We start from the raw sequence: 23,136 nt of genomic DNA, 5'->3' as shown, positions 1-23,136 counted from the left end.
TTCGGATGGGTCTCCCAGCTTGATGGTTTCTGCTAGGTTGGAAAAGACCAACAGGAATGTCCTTCCCGCCCACCCCACAAAGTGCCGTTGTCCATGCTGCTCTCATCGTAAGATTTCATAGGACCCAACGCTACACTTTGGTTACACCAATGGATAGGGTAAGAGCCAAAGGCTTACAACCTGGCTTCTTGAGATGTTCCAAGAACCTTCTTGTAAACTCTCAGACTTCCACAGTGACATGAATAAATTAGACATAAAAATAACTTAAAAGTGCCCTCCCAACCACCCCCCTGCTTGTCCCTCCATATAAATAAATAAATACTGTTAAACGGTGACAGATTGCTTCCAAAAAATTAGAATAATACATAAATAAATAAATAAATAAATAAGTTAGTAGGGTTTTCTCCAGTGTCAGCGGACCAGAAACCCCCGAGGTGTAGTAGCTTCCACAGAATAACGTGATTTGAAGTAGTCCTTGAAAAGTGGCCCAAGCCAGTTCCAGCATTGACCTCGTAGAGAGTTGGCCTCTTAAGACTGTCTGGGCTGTAATTTCTCCTTAGCTCGCTGCCTTCCCAGAAGAGGCTGGATGGCACTTGAAGGCCTTTTGTCCATAGATCTCCAGGAACAAAGAATGTCAGGTCCACATCTCATAGTAGATATATACATTATCTATACATCCCCTCTAGCTCCCCAGTCAAGATCCCTCCTTATGCCTGGGATACAACTTTTCTCTCTTTCTTTTTTTTTTTCCTATGGTGGTGATGTCACGAGTTTGATGTTAGGAAGCTGGACTAGAAGCAGAATTAGCCTGACCCTGGAAGCAGGGGGGTCTGGGTTAAAGCTGAAGGGGAAAGCCAGGGGGCCAGAGGCAGGTGAGGGGAGGCCTCTTAGACACCCTCCCAAGGTGTGAAAGAAAGTATTTCCCTAGCCATCTCTATCTGCTACATCACCATTCTCCCTCACCTATGTTTCTCCTGATGGGGAAATCAGAGGAATTAGCAGTCTTCATAACCTCAAGGAAACTTCAGTTGAACTTTGTCCTTCCTTCCTCTCTCTAGTGACCACAGACACTGCTAAACTCCCCCAAGTATTATCTGATGGTCTTTGGTTGACCAGGTACTTGGCTTCTGGGGGCTCAGGATCCCAGAGAGCTGCCAGACAAAGGTGTGTGTGTGTGTGTGTGTGTGTGTGTGTGTGTGTGTGTGGGACAGGGGTGGAATGAGGTGATGAGGCAGTGGAAACTCTAACAATCCAAAAATGATTAAAGTTCTCAGCTGCTTTGAACGGGCGAGCAACATAGTGTGGCCAATGTGCTTCACGCCAGGAGAAGGTATCTGTCCTGCCTCCCCGGGGAAGGATAATGGAAACTGGCTGATCATCACAGACCCTGCCACTGCACCCTACTTTCCTGCCTCTGTTGCCCTGACCAGTGAAACTCTCACCCCTCCCCTGCTCCTGACAACTGATCTGCCCCCGTGTTATTTAAAACTTCTTCCTCCCACTCCTTTGCACCCATCATATGACTTCAGCCCACGGCATTTGTGGTTTGCTGATCGGCTTACAGCTGCCCCTGGCACCAGGCTTCAGGTGACATCAAGAAGCAGGGGTTAGGGCTAGATCAGGATGGGGCTTCCCCCTAACTGAAAGCTAGCAACAGCTGAATGCTCGAAGTATGAGTTGGCAAATTCTTCTCCTCAGAAGCCTTTCCCTCCCACCCCAGCTCCTATGCTGGACATGATCTGTGCTCCAGGACCTAGGCAATTTAGGCTGAGCCAAGCTAAATTCCCTGGAGGTGAGGTGGGTTTTGCGAATAGGGACATAATCAGAGAAATGGAGACATTGATACCATCTTTGACCCAAGAGGCATCACAAGAAGATGACTCCGGGGTGCTTGAAGTCTGGGGCTTGGGATTTGGGAATAAGGGAGGTTATGGGCAAATGCTGAGGGAAGGAATGAGGCCAGACCGGTAGGCATTGGCTACTGGCATAGATCAGCGGCACCCAAGGTATTTCCAGCTGGTGTCTAGATGAGATGAAGTTGGTGCCAGCTGGGAGGACATGAATCAGACCTTGTCCTTGGGGTTCAGGAAAAGAATCATAAGTTCTATGAGTCACTCAGGATCCAGCTGCTTGTATGCAGGCGGCTTTTTAATCACTCGCCTCCCCTAGCCTGGAGAACCCTGTTGATGTTGGAAATGTTCATGCCTGTTGTACTGGCTGAGAGGCCTAGAGGAGCTCGGGCAAGTCTTTCCTTCTGAGTAGCCCGTTGAAGCCCCAGAGCTGATGGCTCAGATGGCCCGATGACATGGTGGTTGTACGAGAAACACCAGGTGCAGTTAGGAATGGGGGACTGTCCTCTCTTCCTTATTGGGACAGTCCTCCACTTGCTTGTCCTGCCTCACTGGCGTCTGCCAGGGGCAGGTTCTACCAGGGTGTCATCCTGGTTCAGCATCTTTCATGATATCATTCCCACAGAGAAGTGAGTATTTCTCGAAGTTCAGAAGCAAGTTGGAACTTGGAAGAGTCAAGCCAAGTGGCTCTTTCTCTCTTCCCCACATCTCCCACCTTTCACGCTGAGACGATCTGGCTGGCGAGGATAATCCTTCTCTGCTCCTTCTGGCCTTGAAGCGTCCACAGAATCCGTGACCAGTGTTGGGTCTCCCTTCCCATTCCCTCTTCCCCTTCTCCCCACCCCTTTGCCAGTCCCCAACTCCCAAATAAAATGCTACTGTTGTTCTTTCTGGTTCTCACCTCATCCTCCCCATTCCCCGTAGCCAGAGGCACGCACTGGGATGGTGTGGCTACTCAGCATTCCTTCACTAAGTGGGGAAAGCAAACTTGGGGGGATGTGTGCCCCAAAAAGCTTCTGCTCCCCAGGATAATGTTGCCCTTTGGTTTTCTTTCTTGCTATCAACCTGGATTTAGGATGAGCTGCAAAATAACAGGTTGGGATTAGGATGGTGAAAATGATGTCAGAGTGTCCATGTGTGCCAGCGTAAGGGGAAAGAGTCAAAATGGCGTCCAATGGGGTCCAGTGGCCGTGCCCTTATTATGGAAAAAAGACTTAACTGAGTGGAGTATTGTACGCTCAGTGGCATCCCTGGTGCCCCCACGAAGCCCCATATCTGAACCACTGGCCTGGCGGTCCTTGGATCATACAAAGGGCTCCCTCTGCCTTGGGTGGGTGGTTCTCTTCCCCACCCCCACTAGATTCCGGTCCAGAGTGGCTGCAGGGCATGCGTGGCTCATGGCTGGCTGCAAAGGGGAGGAGAGTAGAGCTGCTGGGTTCTCTCTTCTCCTTGGAGTGGAGAGAGGGGTTGGGGTGGGTGGGGGACCTAGAGCCTCCCTGGGACGCAAGGCTTCTATCAGTACGAAGAAAGGGGCCAGAGTCCTGAGGCCACGGCTGGGAGGCCTCCCTTAGCGGCCTGTGCTCTCGTAGCTGCCCTCAGAGGCGTAACTCCGGCTGTGGCTCCCAGGTTCACTGGCACCGTCACTGTCGCTGCTGATGCTCTCGCTGCTACTTCGGCTGCGGCTGCTGCTGCTGCTGCGCGAGTAACTTCGGCTGCGGCTCCGGCTGCTGCTGCTGTCCCAGGAGGAGTAACTGCTGAGGCTGCTGGAGGAGGAGGGGCTGGGCCGGTAGTAGGGGATGGGGCGTTTCCGGGCACTGAGGGAAAGATGGGGATATGGAGACAGGAAGGCGCAAGAGGCAAATGTTAAGGACGCAGAGCCGGTGACTTGGCTGACCAGGAGTCGGGGGTAGAGTCAGGACTGAAACCCAGCTCCCCTGTCTCATACAATTCTGTGTTGCCAAGTCTTTGCTAGTCAGGGTCCCTGGACTGGAATGTCACTGCTAATCCTGAAAGCCCATGAGAGGATAATCTGTGACCTTGGCTAAGTCACTGAAACTCCTGGGCTACAGTTTCCTAATTTGTAAAATGGGGATCCTATGTGATCTTGGTTTAATCCACTTCAAAGAAATACAGAAAGAAAAAAGATGAAGGGAGGAAGGAAAGAGGGAAGGGAGGAAGGAGGGGAGGATGGAGGAAGGAAGGAAAGAAAGAAAATGAAGGGAGGGAGGAAAGAAAAAAGGAAGAAAAAAGAGAAAGGAAGGAATGAAAGAAGAGAAGGAAAGAAAAAGATGAGGATGAGAGGGAAAAGATGAGAGGTGGAGGAAGGAAGGAAAGAAAGAACAGGAAGGGAGGGAAGGAGGGAGGAAGGAAAGAAGGAAGGAAAAGAAAGAGAAGAATGAAAGGAGGAGAGAAGGAAAGAAAAAGATGAAGGGAGGAAGGAAAGAAAGAAAGATGAAGGGAGGGAGGGAAGAATGAAGGTAGGAGGGAATGATAGAAGGGAAGCAGGAAGAAAGGAAGAAATGAAAGAGAAAGGAAGGAATGAAAAGAAGAAAGATAGAAAGATAGATACGCAGCCATCAAGACAAATTCCTTCTGTCTCCCACGGATAGCTGACATTTATCTAGTGTTTTTCCCCCTTTCCTCTCTTTGTATTGCCAGTGCCTATGTTAGTACTTAATAAATTCTTGTTGACTGACTGCTGTATATCCATTATCCTATGTGAACCTCAAGATAGTCTGGTGAGGTTGGTACTTCAGCATTTCCCCCATTTTGCAGATGAGGGAACTGAGGTGGAGAGGTCAGTGTCAGAGGTGGGATTTGAACCTGTCCTTCCTGACCCCCAGTCCAGCACAGTACGCACTCAGCCGTATCTGCTGAAGGTGGGTAGCCCCCAATACCTAGGTCCCCCTCACCTTGTGATCCGACGAGCCTCCAGGTGGCTGGGGGAGTCCCTCCTGCGCTTCCTCATGGGGGAGTAAGACCGCCGCCGTCTCCTCTCTCGTTCCCGTGGCGGCTCCTTTTCACTGGGTCCGTACTTGTGGTCTCTTTCTCTGTCTCTGGGGGGTGGGGAGAGATGAATCGTGGGAGAAATGGTTATGGCTAAGGATCCTCAGGTATGGACCCTCATCCCCAGGCCATTGGCTCTGTCTGCAATGACCATGGTCCATTGTGGGTTCTGACTTGGTTGCTGTGTGACCTTGGGTAAGTCAAGTTTGTTTCTCTGGGCTTCACTTTTTATTTCACTTTCCATGGATCTGAGGGAGGCAATGGTAATAACAGAATATGTGGGCTGGAGAGTATCCCTAAGGGATAATTAGTTTAAGGTACCCTTGACTCTGGGCACCTGTACATTTCCAAACAAATTAGAAATGGGCAAGTACTTTATTTTTTTTAATGACCTACTTTCATTCAAATTTATTGCATCTTTTATGGGCTTGGGGTGGTACCTGACTGAGAAAATGAAAACTTTTACACAGGCTTTCCCTAGCTTACTATGAGCCATACTCATAAAACATGGGCCTGGTCTAGGACTGGATGGAAGAGAATGAGAACAGGGGAGCAGGAATCAAGGTGGATGAGAGTCTCTCACCTTTTCTTGGCAGAATAATAATAAAAATAATAATTCACATCTATTTAAAGGCAGGGACTGCCTTTCTGCCTCTTTTTGTAGCCCTGGAACCTGGCACACAGTAGGTACTTACTGATTTGTTGATATAGCACTTACTATGTGCCAGGCACTCCTAAGCACTTTACAATTATTATCTCAGTTGATTCTCACAATATCCGGGGAGGGAGGGGCTATTACTATGCCCATGTTACACTTGGGGAAACTGAGGGACACAGGTGAAGTGACTTGTTCAGATCATATAACTAGTCAGTGTCTGAGGCTGGATTTGAATTCAGGTCTTCCTGATCCCAGCATTCTACTCACTGTGCTACCTAGCTGTCCCCAGGGAGCAACGGGGGACATGGAGAGATTCACATCTGGATCCATTGCAAGAGCCACAGATGTTGGGGAGGTTGAGTCAAGTACCTGCTAGGGCTATACCGGGTGTAACTGGGACTCCGTCGGGGCCGGGGGCTTCTGCTTACTGGACTCAGCTTGCCGGATGTGGATGAGTAGCTGGGAGATCGGGTGTAGGACCTGTATAAGGAGAAACAGCCTGTCTGATGGTCCTGGCAGAACCAGGTGTGGCACAGCGGAAAGAATGAGTAGCAGTTTGGAAAAATGGATAGAGAGACTGTAATTGCATGACGTCCCTTCACATACTCCATGTTACAGGAAAACTTGATGCAGTATCCTATCTCTCGCCTCTGTACCTTTAATACAGGCTGTCTGTTCCCTGTGCCTGGCAAACTTTCCCTCCTCATCTGGGACTTTGGGAATCTCTACCTCCCTTCAAGGCTCAGCTCAAGATCCATCTCCTAAGATCAATCAGTCATTCAATCCCCAAGCATTTATTAAATGCCAATATATGCCAGGCTGTGTGCTGGGCATTAGCAGAAGTAAAACAGTCCTCACTCTTAAGGAATTTACATTCCAATGAAGGAGAGACACACAGTATATATATATGATATGATTGCAAGGTACCTTTGGGATCAAAGACAACAGTGGTCCCTGCAGGTTATATACCCTAGTTGCTGTTGCCTGTCCTTCATTCTTGAAGAGGACCATGACATCAGGAAACCGATGCCATGTTTGATGAAGGAATACCCTCATTAAAAAGTATTGTTGAGTTGGTATCGATTTTCATATTTACTTATCTGAGGAAGTTTCCCCTGATAGAATGTAATCTCCTAAGGTCAGAGATTGTTTCACTTTTATCTTTTTGTCCCCAATGTCTGGCATAGTGCCCAGTACATAGTATGTGTTTATGGAAGAGGAGGAAGGGGAATGAAATAAGCATTTATATAGCCCCTGTTATATTCCTGACACTATGCTAAGTACTTGACCAATGTGATCTCATTTGAATCTCATAACAACCCTGTGAGATATGTGCTATTGTAATCCCCATTTGACAGTTGAGGAAACTGAGGCAAAACAGAACTTAAGTGTCTTGCCCAGGAAGACCTGAGTTCAAATCTAGCCTCAGATATGCTATCCTAGGCAAGTCACTTCACCTCTGTTTGCCTCAGTTCCCTCATCTGTAAAATAAAGACAATATTGAGAGCACCTTCCTCCCAGGCTGGTTGTGAGGACCAAATGAGATGATAATTGTAAAGATTATTGTAAATTGTAATTGTAAATTGTAAAAATTAGCACAGTGCCTGACACACAACAGGTACCACATAAATGTTAGCTAGCATTGTTAATATTAGGCCAGTTTTTCTTGTTTGAAGAATGACACAAAAAGGGTATCATGCTTAAGAAAGGTAAAGGGTCTATGTGAGAGGAAGCTGTTGGAGTCGCTCATCCGTAAGGTTTCTTTTAATAAAAATCTCTGATTTCTGCCAGAGGTAGATGGCTCCCCCAGTGGAGAAGTATTTGGAGGTGGGTGTTGTAGGAAGGATGCTGGGATTAGGAGGAAGGCTGGACTTTAGGCTCTAAGAGTTCCTCTAACTCTGAGATTATTGTTAAAGTTAAAATGATTAAAATAACTATTTTTAATTAATTAAACATGAAAATAATTGATGTCATTCAAATGATTACTTTTATATTCATCATTTATTATTAATAAGAATATTTTCTTCATCATCACCATCATCTCCTCTGGAAAAACAACAGAAACAACAACTCTCCCTTCCTGCTTTTCCATCAGCATTTATATATCTGTTTCCTGCTGCTTTTTAAGAACCCTGAACCTTCGACTTGAAGTGGGGGAGTAGTGGGGCAGGGCGGCGGCATCAACATGGCTTCTTCTGCTCCATGTCCTGGGGATCATTTATGTCCTCCGAGATCAGAATTATCAGTTTGGAGTTTAAAAGGACCTTGAATTCCATCTAGCCCCACCTTCTCATTAAAAAAAAAAAGTCTTATTGAAACATTGTGTTTTGACGTCACAGTCATTTCTGGACTTCCCTCCACTCCACCCCCTCCTTTCTACCTGATAGAACCCTACCTTTTTAAAAAGAAAGGCAATCAAGGATCCTAGGACTCCCCCCACCCCAATCCAGTACAGAGACCTGTTCAGGCAATACATGCAACATTCTCTTCTAGTCGTTTCCTGCCTATCTGCAGAGTGGGTCACAAATTTAATAATGACAATGTAATAATATAATATGATATGATATAATATGATACAATGTAATGTGATATATGATATGACATAAAATAATCACAGTGTAATATAATATATTATATAGTTATATAACAATAAATAGAACATATAACACATATTAATATATAAACAGAATATAATAAATATAATATATGATATGTAGTATGTGATATGACATAACATAACGTAACACAATATAACATAACATAACATAACATTACATAACACAACATAACATAACAACACAATACAATATAATATAACATGATATGATATAATATAATGTAATGTAATGTAATACATACTTTAAAGTTTGCGAAGGGTTTTATAATTATTATCTCATTTTTACCTCACAACAATCCTGGGAGATAGGTGCTATTATTATCCCATTTTACAGTTAAAGAAAATGAGGCAGACATAGGTTAGGTGACTTGCCCAGCGTCACTGAGTTAGTAAGTGACCAAACAGTGATCCGAACTCAGGTCTTTCTGACGGCTGGCCCAGTATTCTAAAATAAGACCACTGGACCCTGAGATTTCTCCAGTTCTAGCTTTAGAAGCCTGACTAAATTTCTAAGGTTCCTTCTAATTCTAGACATAGAATCTATGATACAACTGAGCCATGGCCAAGGTTCAGACCTGCTGGTTCGGGTGGGCCAAGAAAATGACAGGAATTACCTTTGTCTGTGCCAATGAAGTTGACCAACCCCTAGTCCTCCACCCCAATCCTCCAGTGAGCATTCAGGGAAAAGAAGAGAGCATTTCTTAGCTAGTGTTGGAATTTGAGAAGGGATTCACTGACCTCTTCCCTGAGGAGCTTGAGCGGCTTCGGGTGTACCTGGGGGCGGGCCCCCTGTGATTCGGTGATGGGGAGGAGTGGCTGGAGGCTGGGGAGGACCTAGCAGGGCTGCTGTAGGAGCTACCCCGAGAGCAGGCTCTCAGTGGGGAGGTCCGGGCTGGGGAGGGGGCAGGACTCAGCTTCTTTACATCCGAGCAGCCGAGGCATGGTGACTGGAATCCTCTGGAGATGGGGAGAGTCAGAGATATTCCCAAATGAATGCAGATTTATTACAGTGAAATGCTGCCATCCCAAACCCAGGCCTAGCAACTCTGATTTCTTGGATTTCTCAAAAGTAGCTGCAACAAACATAGAATGTAAACTCCTAGAGGGCAAGGATAGAGATGTATTCTCTCTGTGTCTCTCTCTCTCTGTCTCTGTCTTGTCTCTCTCTCCTTCCTTTCTTTCCTTCTCTTCTTTTTCTCTTCTTTCTATTTTCTTTCTCTTTTTCTTTTCTCTTTTTCTATTTCTCTCCCTTTTCCTCCTTTTTTCTTTCTTCTCCTTTTCTTTTCTTTCTATTTTCTCCTTTCTCTCTTTTTTCTATTTCTCTCTCCCTTTCTTTCTTCCTTCCTCCTTCCCTTCCTTTTTTCTTTCTCTTTTTAAAATTTTCTTTCTCTTCTTTTATTTCCTTCCTCTCTTCTTTCTCTCTTTTTTCTCTCTCCCTTTCTTCCTTCCTCCCTTTCTTTTCTTTCTCTTCTTTCTATTTTCTTTCTCTATTTTTCCTTTTCTATTTCTTTTCTCTCTCTCTCTCTCTCTCTCTCTCTCTCTCTCTCTCTCTCTCTCTCCCCGCCCCAATGCCTAGCACAGTTCTTTGCAAATAGTGGGCATTTAATAAATGCTTGTTGAATTGTGAGATAACCAACTTTGACAGACTTAGCTCTTCTCAGCAATGAAATGATATAAGACAATTCCAAAGGCTCATGATGGAAAATGCTATCCACATCCAGAGTTTATGGAGTCTGAATGCAGATAGAAGCATACTATGTTCTCTCTCTCTTTTTTTATTCCTCAAGGTTTTCCCCTTTTATTCTGATTCTTCTTTCACAACATGACTAATGTGGAAATATGTTTAATACAATTGTACATGTATAGCTTATATCAGATTGCATGCCATCTTGGGGAAGGAGGAGGGGAGGGAGGAGCAAAAATTTAAAACTCAAAATCTTATAAAAGTGAATGATGAAAACTAAAAATAAATAACTAAATTAATTAATTAAAAAATGAATGCTTCTTGAATGAATACACAAATTAATAAATTTTAAGTATCTACTATCTGCCAGGTACTGTGGAAGAAAGTATAGACATAAAAACAAAGCAAATATTAATCCTTATCCTCATGATGCTTATAGTCAGAGGCAGCTGAAAGGGCCTGTAGCACATGCCTTATCTCCAGGCCCTTTCTGCCTCATAGATATGAAATCAGGACAGCACCTCAAGAGTCTTCTCATTCAATCCCCTCATTTTACAGATGAGGAGACTGAGACCCAGGCAATTAATAAGATCATAGGATCAAAGATTTCAAGCTGGAAGGATCTTTACAGGGTGTAGACAGCCAACAGAGAAAGGCACTGGGGACTCGGGAAATTAAACTGATTTTCTCAAGGTAGTAGGTATCAGAGTTGGGATTTGAACCCCCATCCTTTCTTTCCTCTTTCCACTAGATCTTGCTGTCCAGGGGTTGGTGGGTGGGTGCATTGTACAAAGGCAGGAGATGGAATATCTGGTTGGAAGAACAGCTTGCAGGCCAGTTTGACCAGAACATGGAGTGCTTGAAGGGAGATGACGTCAAATAAGAATAGAGAAGTAGACTGGAGTTAGAATTTGGAAGGTTTGAAAAGCAGGCTGAAGAGTCCGGCTTTTATCCAGAAGGTAGGGCAGCGTGGGGCAGTAAAGAGAAGGTCACCTCTGCAATCAGAGCACCTGGGTTCCAATGCTACTTCTGACCTTGCTACCTTCTGATGCTACCTTGGGCAACTCAAGATTTCCACAGACCTCAGTTTCCCCATTTGTAAGCTCCTGGACTGTATGACTTTTGGATTCCCTTCCAGTTCTAGATCTATGAGCCGAGGAAGAAGAGAACCCTTAAAGTTCTGTGACCCCATCCTGACTCTGTTAGGGATGTGCTCTAGTGTCTTACTAGGTAATTATACTAATTTCTCCATGCCTTGGATTTCTCATCTGTACAATGGGGGTACTATTGTTTGGGCCCCACAAGCTTTCTATGTCTTGATTTCCCCATTTGTGCAGTAGGGTGGGGGTGTTCTGTTTCTTAAGGGGAAAACATAGAATAACTCGGCGATCAGTGCTGGCCTTATAGGGCTCTGCCTGGTATCAACTGTACCATAGACTGACTTCCTCTTCAACAGCCCTGCCTCCTGAGGAAGGGTCCAGGCTACAGGAAGGATTAGGGGGCAATTATGTGGTGCCAGCTCCAGTATCTCTAAAAGAGGGCCCTGGGCCAGCTCTATGGAGACTCATGTCTGTTTGCAGATGGCTCTTGCTTCTGGCAGGCCGGCAGCTTCTGTTTGCATGGCAGGTGTAGATACAGAATCCTAACATATGTGAGCAGGACCCCTGGGCAGGCTCTCAATTCTGAAAAAGCCCTAACCTGGACAAACTTATGAATCAAGGCAGGTGCTTCATATTGGCCAAAACTCAGGAGGGGCCAGAGCCAAGGCAAGCCTGGCTTGTGGGTTGGCAAGTGGAGCCCTGAGCAACAGAGCAGATCTCTGAGTGGTCAAACTGACCCCACTGTTGGGACTATCAGAACATGAGGATCTGGTGGAATTGTTTATTTATTTTTGCTTTTTCGGTGAGTCAATCAGGGTTAAGTGACTTGCCCAGGGTCACACAGCTAATAAGTGTCAAGTATCTGAGGCCATATTTGAACTCAGGTCCTCCTGACTCCAAAGCTGGAGCTCTACCCACTCCGGCGGAATTGTTTAAATAGAGGCAGGGTATAAGAACACTGTACTTGGAGTCACAGGCCCTGAGTTCCAATCTTGGCTTTGCTGTTGATTCCTTATGTGACTTTTGGCAAGTCATTTAACTCTGCTATGCCTCAGTTTCCTCATCCATAAATTGAAGGAGTTGGAATAGATGACTTCTTAGGGCCGTTCTAGCTAGATCTAGGATTCCATGCCTTAAGGGTGTATGTCTATAATTAAATAATAATATTAGCTGATATTTATGTATCTTATACCAAAGGAATTGGGGAGGGAGCAGTATTCCTATTGTCATCCCTATTTGAAAGGGTTATGGATATGGATAGACAGCAGTTCATCTGAAAGAGATTGGAGGGTTGGGCTTTGTTGGACTGTTGAGTAGGCTCAAGATCTGTCAGGCAAAAGAAATTGAGATTTTTGGTTTTGATGAGAGAAGCATAGTGTTTAAGACAAGGATATTGTGACTCTGGAGCAGGAAGGCACTTTAGAGGTCATCAAGTCCAAGCTCTCCATTTTACAGATGAGGAAACTGAGGGCCATTGAGGTGAAGTGACTTGGTCAAGGTCACACAAATAGTATAGGGTAGAATCAGGTTTCCAGCCTGGGTGCTCTGACTCCAGTGATCCAACTATTACTTTTTCTCAGACCTTATCCTTCTTGACCTCTCTACAGCTTTGGACACTGTCAGTTGACTGCCCTCTAGTCCTGGGCACTTTTTCTTTTGGCCTTCATGACATACTTTTCTCCTTGTTCTCTTCCTACTTGAACGAATGTTTCTTCTAAGTCTTCTCATTTGCTAAATCGTTCATCTCCTGCCTTCCATGCGTGGGCACACCAGAAGGATCTGTACTGAGCCTCTCTTTCTCTTTCCTTTCCTCTCCTTCCCTCCCTTTTCCTCCTCTGAACTCCTCCCCTCCTCTCTCCTCTGCTTTCTTCTCCTTATTCCTTTCCTCTTCTCCCCTCAACTCCTCTCTACTTCTCACCTCCTCTCCTCACCTCCTTCTCTCCTCTCCATCTCCTTTCCTTCTCTTCTCCCTTTCCTCTCTGTTTCTGTCTCTGTCTTTCTCTGTCTCTGTCTCCATCTCTGCCTCTCTCTCCTACGCACACATACACATCACCTCCCATAGGTTCAATTATTATCTCTATGTAGATGACTCTCAAATATAGAGATGAAGCCCTCAACTCTCTCATGAGCCCTAGTTCCTTATCACCAGCTGCTTCCTGAAGAGCTCCACCCGGATGCACCTTGCTCACCTTCAAATCCCCATTCCAATTCTAACATTCTATTTTCTCATCCATCTCTAACTTCCTGTGGTCCATGCTAACATCCTCTGTTATAAAGCCTCTTCCACCTCTCAACAGACTATGAGTGTATCATTGTAGTTTAATTTTTAAAAAAAAATATTATCTGTTAATTTTACCTTTCATTTTTAAAGAATTTTGAGGGGCAGCTAGGTGGCACAGTAGATAGAGCACCGGCCCTGAAGTCAGGAGGACCTGAGTTCAAATCTGGCCTCAGACCAGACACTTGACACTTACTAGCTGTGTGACCCTGGGCAAGTCACTTAACCCCAATTACCTCACCAAAAAAAAAAAAAGAATTTTGAGTTCTGAATTCCCCCCCCCTCCACTCCCTCTCCCATCCACTAAAAAAGTAAGTAATATATCATTGTAGTTTTGAAAGGTTCCCGACAAAGTATTTTGCTTCAAAATTAAAAGAAAAGAAAGAAAATTAAATACATTGGACTTAAACTAAACCACGTCTTATAAACTTTCTTACTCAAAGTCAATAATAATCTTGTGTCCCCTTGGTATTGTGGTAAAACCAGGGATGAGAACCAGGGGCACATTTGCTCAAGGTTGGGTTTTGGAATTGACTCTCCAATTGCTTGGATAGGCTTGATTCCTTCAGGGCTGGTGGTTCTGCTGGTGGCACTGACCTTGAGTCCGTGGCCTGGGGCCCTGAAGAGAGAGTCTCCAAACTGGGTCCCTTGGTCTGGGAAGAACAAGTAGTGAAGGAATTCCCCGAATCGGAGCTGTTATCACTGGTGAGCAGTAGTTTGGGCTTGACGGCGGCCAAGCCACCCCCGCCGCCTCCGGGCCGGCCGGGGCTCCCTTTGTCCTGGCCATCCTGGGGACTGAAGGAGCTGGTCCTTGCGGAGGGTGGGGAGGAGGTGTCGTTTCCTGAGTCGTATTCCTGGGACTCTCCTCGGGGAGCCACGAGATTGCCAAGCGGGCTGACTGTTTTGGTAAAGAGGTCAACGGAAGACCCCGACTGAGAAATCTGAAAGTAAAAAGATCCGTTGGGCACGGCTAAGCACTGGGCACCTGGGCTGTGTCTAATTAAACCAAGAAATGTTACCTTCATGATGCACTGTAACAAAAGGAAAGAAAGAGAGAAGAGAAGCCCAGACAAAAAGAACATATCCCTGAAAGAAAACCACAGAAAGGAGACACTTGTTTTCCCCCTGATATGGAAACTGGAAATTTGGAAATATCATGCACAGATCAGTAGCATGCGATCCAGACTGAACAAAAGAAAAAAACAGAAGGATTTTTTTTCTAATAAATTAACTCAAACAAAAGGAAGGAAACTAAATAGAGAGGGAATGCAACATCCCTCAAGGCAATCTAAACAAAAAAAGATGGGGGTGGGTGAGTGGGGTGTTGGGGAAGAAAAAAAATGAAAATAACAGGGATATGTGGACTTAGAAATATTTTCTTTTGGGAAAAAAAGATAAACCCAAAACTTTAAAGTTGAACCAAATTCTCAATGAATTTGCCTTTTTTTTCTAAAGAAAAAGCATTTCCTGAATAGAACATGGAACAAACATCACACAAAAAGAAAAAGAAAGAAAGAAAAAAAGAGAAAAAAAAGACATTAAGTATAAAGGAAAACTTGCAAATCAACATATTTAGCACCTTTCAACTAAGGGGAAAAAGAAAAAAAATCAAATGAAATAAAAAGAACTGAAAAAAAAGAAAGTGAAATCCTCAGCTGAAAAAAAAAATAAAAAAAGGTCTATACAGAGATTTCTGTGTGTGTGTGTGTGTGTGTTTTTCCCCCTGGAGAAGGTGGCTAAAGCTCTGGAGTGGTCTCTAATACAATCCCTAAGGTCTTAGCGGATAGCATCCACTTACCAATCAAGATTTCCTCCTTTAGTAGGTAAGGTGTAAGAAAAAGGGAAGAGCGGGGAACATCAGTCCATCATTAGAGTCTCAAATTACAAGAAAAAACATAAACCCTCTCTTCAAATCCTTACTCTCTGCTTTGCTTTTTTTTAAATTTTCAGTTTCTTTTTAAATTTTAATTTTTTTAAGCTTGGCTGTTTGCCACTGAGGATAGTGAATTCTCTTTGATTTCTCATTGGGAACCTCAAGGTACCAATCTCATTAAATCACCATTACTGTTTAGGTTGACTCATGGATACACAGAATGAATATATATGTATATGGGGCTACACATATATATGTAGAAATAAAAAAAAAAACCACCAGGAAGAGTAGACCTATTCCTTTAGACTGTTGAAGGGGAAGAAGAACTCTGGTATGACTTGAGTGGTTGGCCAATAGTTGGACTGGATTAGAAAGATTGGCAGTCTTGATAGGTGATGACTAGGGGAATCCAGGAAGAGGAATGCCATCGTTTTCACCTTTCATATTTTGGAGGCATAGTCCAAGTCTTTGTAGATTAAAAAAAAAACCAACTGGGTCTGGGTTGTTATAATCCATGGGAGCTCCCCATGAGGAACTCCTTCTATCAATGCGTTTTAGGAGCAGTGTGGCATTTTAAAGTCTTGGCAACCCAGTTTGGTTTCCTTCTATCAGGTCTTTATTGATCAAAGAGCAAATGGGTTCAACCAATAGTCAATGCCTGGTTTTGCCTGATTTATCTGAATACTTCACACAAAAATAGGTTTTGTCAAGTCCCTTCTTGATCAGAAGAGACTGGCCATAGGGAGGATGACTCAATTATGGAGATAGAAATGACAGTGACTGCTCATGCATGAGGCCAATCAGTGTCACCAAGAATTCATAGGGATGAGATAGCCTTTCAGAGCGGTGCCTTATTCCAAGTCCATTGGTCAATGGCTTAAGTAGGCTCTGGAGGCAGAGCAGAGGAAAGAGACTGGAATTTGGGGTGTGGGGAAAACATCCAGGTCCCAATTTGTGTGAATAATGAATCTTGTGAAGTGGTCACATGTATTTGAATCCATAATATTTAAAATCATAATTATGTTAAACATGGTCATTGACTCCAGTCCAATGGAAATAAGCCATGTGAGTTCAAATAATGTGACTACCTCACAGGATTCATTATTTATAGTAATTGGGACCTAGATGTACTTGCCTATATTCTCCTCATGAAGGTGAGATGAGCTTAAAGCCTAAATGGGAGACACATCCACTACTGGGCTACGGTAAAACTGTGTACCCTCATGCCCACTTCTGCACACTGAGGAAGGCCAGCATCTAACTGACCTGTGACCAGGCTACTCTTGCCTTTTTAGAAGGGAACACCAACAAAGCCACTCAGACTGGGTTTTCCAGGGAAGTCAGTGGCATATTTCAAACCTAACATCTTATTCTCAATCACCTCCCCCTTCTCTCCTGGCTCTGAGGTCTAATTTTACAACCACAGTAATAATAACGATAGTGATGATAACAGCTAGCATTTATATAGTTCCTACTATGTGCCAGGCACCATGCTAAATGCTTTAAAATATTATCTCATTTGATCCTTATAACACCCCTGGGAGGTGGGTGGTATTATTCTCCCCATTTTACAGATGAGGAAACTGAGGCAGCCAGAGGGTAAGTGACTTGCCCAGGATGATTATTTAATATATGTCTGAGGCTGGATTTGAACTCATGTCTTCCTGCCTCCAGGTCCAGAGCTCAATCCACTGTACCCCCTAGCTGCCACATGTGATGTTGTAAAGAGGATTCTTTTGGGAATATTTGTTTGGACGAGATGGCTGCTGAGCTCCCTTCCAGCTCTGAGGCTCTGAGAAGACCTCCTAGGAGAACTGTGGCCATTGACAGTGGAGTAGGGAGGCTAATTAATCCAGGGGCTTGGAGAAGGGAGGAGGAGGTTATCTTGGGAATAGTTACCAACATAGGAAAGGATCAGTGAAGTCAACTTGCGGGTTCTATCTGCCAGGTCCTCTGGGACAACCCATGTGGCCAACCATTCCTCTCATTCCTCAGTGTATCACGGGAGCACCACTTTTTTCCTGATACACTAAATTCTACCCATTCCACATAGATGTCCCAGAATTCTGCCCTGAATCTCAGAACTGGAAGGGACTCCAACAGTCACCTAATCTCATCCTGGAATGAAAAGCCACACTCCAATATCCATGGCAAGTAGTCATTCTACCTCAGCCTAAAGTCAAGGGAAGGAGAACCTAGTGTCTCCCGTGGAAGTCCAAACTACTTTTGGATAGCTCTGTTAGGATGCTCTTCCTTCCATCAAGCTTAAATTTGCCTCCTTGTGACTTCTACCCACTGGCTCCTAATTCTGTCTGCTGGAGTGAAGCAAGGACACATCTAATTCTGTTCCACAAGACAGCTCAACAGTTATTTAGAGGTAACTCTCATTGTGTCCCCTCTTCTTCAGGCTGGACATCCCCAATTCCTTCAGTGGGTCTTCATAAACTCATTCATTTACCATCTGGTTCACTCTCCTCAGATGTTCTGCAGATCATCAGTGTACTTCATAAGGGATAAATCACCCTTCTACTCCATTCCCCTGTACCTCCTTGTATCTAATGGGTGACCAAAGGTGGGTCAGAACTTTTACAAACTATAGGGAATGCAGAGGTGCTCCCTGTCCAACTCCTCCAACATGGCTAAAAGCAAGATAGATAATGTAGAGGAATGTGCACTCTGTTTCCCCCGCATCCTCTCCCCCAATGTGAATTGCTAGAATAAAGGATTTTCATTCTGCAGAGAAATTAAATGGTTGATAAAAATACATAGATTTTGTTGTTGTTGTTCAGTCCTGTCTGACTCTTTGTGACCCTATTTGGGGTTTTCTTGGCAAAGCTACTGGAGTGGTTTGCTATTTCCTTCTCCAGCTCATTTTATAGATGAGGAAATTGAGGCAAACAAGGTTCAGTGACTTGCCCAGGGTCACACAGCTAGCAAGTGTCTGAGGCCAGATTTCAACTCAGGAAGATGTCTTCCTGATTCCAAGCCATGGCTGTATCCACTGTGCCACCTAGCTGCCCTAACAAAACTACATGACCCAAATCATTTGCCTCACTTTTTTTGGGAGAAAGGGGATGAGATCTCCCTCTATCAACGCAGATTATTGCCCATTGTACAATTCATAGTCTTCAAGCCCTGTCTGAGAGCACCAAGAGGTCCAATGCCCTGTCCAAGGTGCTACAGCCAATATGAATCAGAGATAAGACTTGGATCCAAGCTATCCTGACTCAGAGACGGATGCTTTTTTTCCTTCCTGCCAAGTTTCTAGTAAACTTAGAACCAGGATTCCTTGCCAACCCTTTTCCCCTCCCCCTTTACCTTCTCCCAGCATTCTGGTACCTGCAGTCATCCACTGTGTCTGCTTGCCTTAACCTATAAGCTGTTCTGCAAATTCTCTTGGGAGTGGGGAGGTCCAAGTCTGAAGTAAATGTGGATTAGTGAGTAAGTGATATCTCAGAGCCTGGATTCAATGCTGTCCTATCCCACCCCCACCCCCCAGCTGTTAGTGTCTGTTCATCCAAATTCCCTTGTATTTATTTTGCATACATGCTGTATGTACTCAGATGTGTATGTCTTAACTCTCTCAGAAGAATTTAAGGTGCCTGAAGGCAGGTATTCTTTCATCTCCTTCTGAGGAGGCTCCATTTTCTCATTTACAAAATGAGGGAGTTGGATTAATTGGTTTCTGAGGAAGTCCCTTCCAACTCCAAAACTCTCTTTCCATCATCTGGGTTCCTATCGCACCTTCGTTGCTCATTGCCTGTGTTGACCTTGGGCAAGTCACTTTATCAATCTGGAGGTCAATTTCCTCATCTATAAAATAAGGGGGTTAGATTCACTGGCCTCTGAGTTTCCTTCTCGCTCTAGATATATTGAGCCTAATTATCCCCATTTGACAGATGAGGAAACCATTTAAGTGACTTTGGCAATAATGATTGGTTACGTGACTTTGTGAGGGTCACTGAATATCTGAGACAAGATTTGAATTTGAGTCTTGGTGACACCAAGTCTAATACCCCCTCCACAGTGCCACACCACCCATGTTTCCTGGTTCCAAAGAGAGTTATCATAGAATCTGGGCCAAAAGGGACCTCACAGGACATCTGAACAAGAATTTCTTCTATAGCCACACCCCCTTCCTCCCTCCGCAGTTTAGGCCCTCATTACCTCTCTAAGGAAAATAGAAATAACCTCCTATGATTCTATATGATAATAATACTTAGATAATGCTATACAGTAATAATATTTCACAGTATTATTGTGAGGAAAACACCTTATAATTATTAAATCAGGATAGATATGTATTAATATTATTTAATAATCAGATTATTTATTTAATAATAAATTATCATTATTAATAAAAAGAATAACAATGCTGACATGTCAACTGAACAGTTACAAGATCTGGAAGGGACCTCAGGGATCAATTATCCAAACACCCTCATTTTAAAGATGAAGAAACTGAGGCTTAAATAGTAGTGACTTATCTATGTTAACGCCAAGGAGTCAGGGAAGGGAATAAGCACTTATATATTGGCCACTATGTGCCATGCACTGTCCTAAGCACTTTATAAATATTATCTTATTTGATCTTTACAACAACCCTGTAAGGTACATGTTGTTATTATCCCTATTTTGCAGTTGAGGAAACTGAGGCAAACAGTGTTAAGTGACTTGCAGGGTCACACAAGTAGTGTCTGAGGCCAAATTTTAACTCAGGTCTTCCTGACTCCAGGCCTAGCACTCTATCCACTTTGCCACCTAGGTGCCTCTAAATCACAATGTCTAGATTGTCTAGTGTCTGAGTTTTCTATTCTTTTCCTAAAGATACCCGGGGACAGTGACTCCATGATGTCCCTCTCTCCCAAGCTTTATCTTCCCAAGGAGGATACATTATATAATGGAAAGGCTTAAGAGTCAGGAGACTGGGCTATTATGGTCCTGGGTCTTCCACAGATTACCTGTGTGACCTCGAACAGGACATTTTCCTCCTCTGACTTTCAATGCCCTGAGGAGGGCATTGAATAAATTGAGGAATTTAATGAGGTCCCTAATGTCTCTTCTAGTCCTAAGAGTTTATGACTCTGATAATCAGTGAGAATGAATGAGGATCTGAGGATGTTTCCACTGCCAGTGGACAGATTTTGAATGGGAGAGTAAAGAAGACAAAATCTCCATGTCATCTTAAAGAAGTATAGAATCGGGGCAGCTAGGTGCCAAAGTGGATAGAGCACTGGCCCTGAAGTCAGGAGGATCTGAGTTGAAATCTGGCCTTAGGCACTTGACACTTACTACCTGTGTGACCCTGGGCAAGTCACTTAACCCTGATTGCCTTGCCAAAAGAAAAATAAAAAAGCATTATAGAATCTTTGAGTTGGGAGTAATCCCATAGGTCATCTCGTTCATTTGGACCCTAACAAGAATCTGTTCTCTAACAACCCCAACACTTGTTTGGAGCAAACTTTAGCTTAGCCCAGTGCCTGGTACACAGTAAGTGCTTAATAAATGCTCTATCTATATAGCCATCTATTTATCTATACATCATTTCTCTTATATTCACCTACCTATCATCTCTATATGTATACATACATATACATATGTAAAATCTATCCACCTATCTAGATCCACCTACCTGTTTACCTATCTATCCACCATCTCTCTATTCATCCATCTATCATGTATCTATTTATCTACCCATCACCTCTATATCTATCTTTCTATTATCTATTATCCATCCATCTATCCATCTATCTATCCATCATCTCTCTAATATTCATCTACCTACCTATCATATCTCTTTGTATGTATGTATTTATACATATATGTATGTATAATCTCTCTATCCATCTGTCATACATCTATTTATCCATCATCTCTATCAAGTATCTATCTCTCTATCTCTCTATCTATCTGTCTATCTATCTATCTATTATCCATCTATTTATCTATTTACCTTCAAGGCAGTCCATTTCCCCTTGGGATAGCTCTAGTTAGGAAATTGTTTGTTACATTAAGCCTAAATATGTATCTTTGCAACTCTCAGTCAATGCTCCTACTCACACCCAAGTCAAACAAGTCCTGTATGCAAAATCTCACGAGCCACCTAGTCCAACTTTTCTGAACGAGAGTCTTCTCCATGACACACTCAAGTGTCCATCCAACCTTTACTTAAAGATCTCTAACAAGAACAAAATCCTTACCTCCCAAGGAAGCTCTCTCACCATTGCTTTCATTTTCCTTCTATCAAATCTATTTGTGACTTCTTCCCATTCTACCTATTCTGGCCCCTGGGGTCAAGCAAAATCCACCTAATCCTCTTTACCCAACAGCCCTTCAGATCCTTGAAGAAAACAATGAAATTCACCTTGAATCTTCTCTTCTCCAGGCTAAGCACTCCCAGTTTCTTCAATCAATCCTCATAGGGCAAGATCTCAAGATCTTTCGCTGTCCTCACCCTCTGAGTCTTCTCCAGCTTAGGTATCTTCTATCAAATGTGAATATGGTACCCTAGAGCGGCCTGACCTGGGCAGAGTATGAAGGATCTGTTTCCTTACTCCCCGACACTATGACTCTCTTCAAGAAGAAATCTACCACTGCATTACCCAGAAAAGAAAACTCTCAGTCTTTGGAATTGTCAAATGCTTCAACACCAGAAGCAGTTGGGGTTCTATCCGAGGAAATTTCATTAAAGAATGAAGCATCACCATCTGCTTTGCTGCTGTACCCTAAGAACCAAGGGAACTTTCTGCTCTTTCAGCTGAAGTTTTCTCTCTCTGTTGTCTCCCCCTCATTGGAATGTGGGTTCCTTTGGAGTAGAAACTGTTTTTTGCCTTTCTTTTTGTATCCCCAGTGCTTAGAATGGTGCTCGTCACATAATAAGTACTTAATAAATGATTTTCATTCATTCATTCACTCATTTTCTTTCTTAGCTGCCATAACACATATTTCCTCTCTCCCTCAACTCTGAAACCTATCTCCCTCTGTCCTTTTGCCTTTTATTCAGTGAGCTTGAGTTTCTGGCAGCGGGGATCAAACAATTAACTAATAAGCATTTATTAAGAACCTTCCACGTGTCAGACATTGGGCTAGGTGCTAGAGATACAAAGACAAAAACAAAAATGAAACATGCCCTCAAAGAGCTCATATTCTATTGGGGGTATCACCAAGTCCACAAAATAAATACAAAACAAAAGACAGGATGTGTTACATGGTGGATAGAATGCTGGACTTGGAATCAGGAAGACCTGGTTTCCAATCTTTATTTGACCCTATTACCTGTGTGACCCTGATATATAAAGGTGTTGGACTAAAGTCTCTTCCAGCTTCAAGTGTCATGCTATGATGCCATGATGAGCTTCAGGGGCCCTTCTAAGGTCCAAGTTTTGACCCTATGTCTTCTTCTCTGGACCTCAGTTTCCTCCTCCCTAAAATGAGAGGGTTGGATGAGATAATCCCTAACATTCATTTCTAAATCTGTCATATAGTGGAAAGAACATTGAATTCTGAGTCAGTGGACTTGGGTTCAAATTCTGCCCTTGTGATTTGCCTACCTGAGCAACTCTGCTGCCTCATCTTTATAATGAGGGGTTTGGAATAGATTGCCTTTGGGTGCTTCCTAGCTCTAAATCTGTGTTCCCATTATCTCATGAGCACTCTATGAGGAAGTGCAGAAGTGGGCCCTGATATGAAGCCTGGACAGTGACAAAGTGAACTGATTACACATGATCTGTTGAACTCTGAAAGTGCTGGCTTTTAGAAATAGACACTTTTACTAAATTGAAACTTTTAAATATAAGTGTATATCGAGAAATAGACACCTTAGAAATTTCTAATCCCCTACTTACTATATTTTTTCCTTCTCGGCTCTGACCAAGGAGGTGCTTAAGTAATTAATGAATTTAAAGGGGTAACCAGATGCTGGAAAACTTTTGCAAACCTTTCCTATCTAAATAAAGAATCTAATTGCCACTGCTTCTTAGCAGAAACACCACCACTACTCTGAAAAACATGTTAAGTTTTGCAAAGTACTTTACCTATTTTATCTCATTTAATCTTCACAATGACCCTATA

The 23,136-nt window shown here is 43.5% G+C and overlaps 1 protein-coding gene across 1 annotated transcript in view; it reads right to left on the bottom strand.

Moving 5' to 3' along the window:
* Positions 1-3,417: 3,417 nt before the first annotated feature.
* Positions 3,418-23,136, bottom strand: part of SRRM4 (serine/arginine repetitive matrix 4) — a 229,766-nt gene continuing 210,047 nt past the window's right edge. Inside the window, 5 exon segments of the mRNA XM_027862245.1 lie at positions 3,418-3,664; positions 4,763-4,906; positions 5,884-5,994; positions 8,870-9,088; positions 13,791-14,134. Of these exon segments, the coding sequence (XP_027718046.1) occupies positions 3,418-3,664; positions 4,763-4,906; positions 5,884-5,994; positions 8,870-9,088; positions 13,791-14,134 (1,065 nt within the window).

The sequence above is a fragment of the Vombatus ursinus genome, unplaced genomic scaffold, assembly GCF_900497805.2.
Source record: "Vombatus ursinus unplaced genomic scaffold, bare-nosed wombat genome assembly UNPS02001287.1, whole genome shotgun sequence".
Classification (NCBI taxonomy): domain Eukaryota; kingdom Metazoa; phylum Chordata; class Mammalia; order Diprotodontia; family Vombatidae; genus Vombatus; species Vombatus ursinus.
Note: the sequence above shows the minus strand (reverse complement) of the source record. Positions and strands in the feature narration are given on the sequence as shown.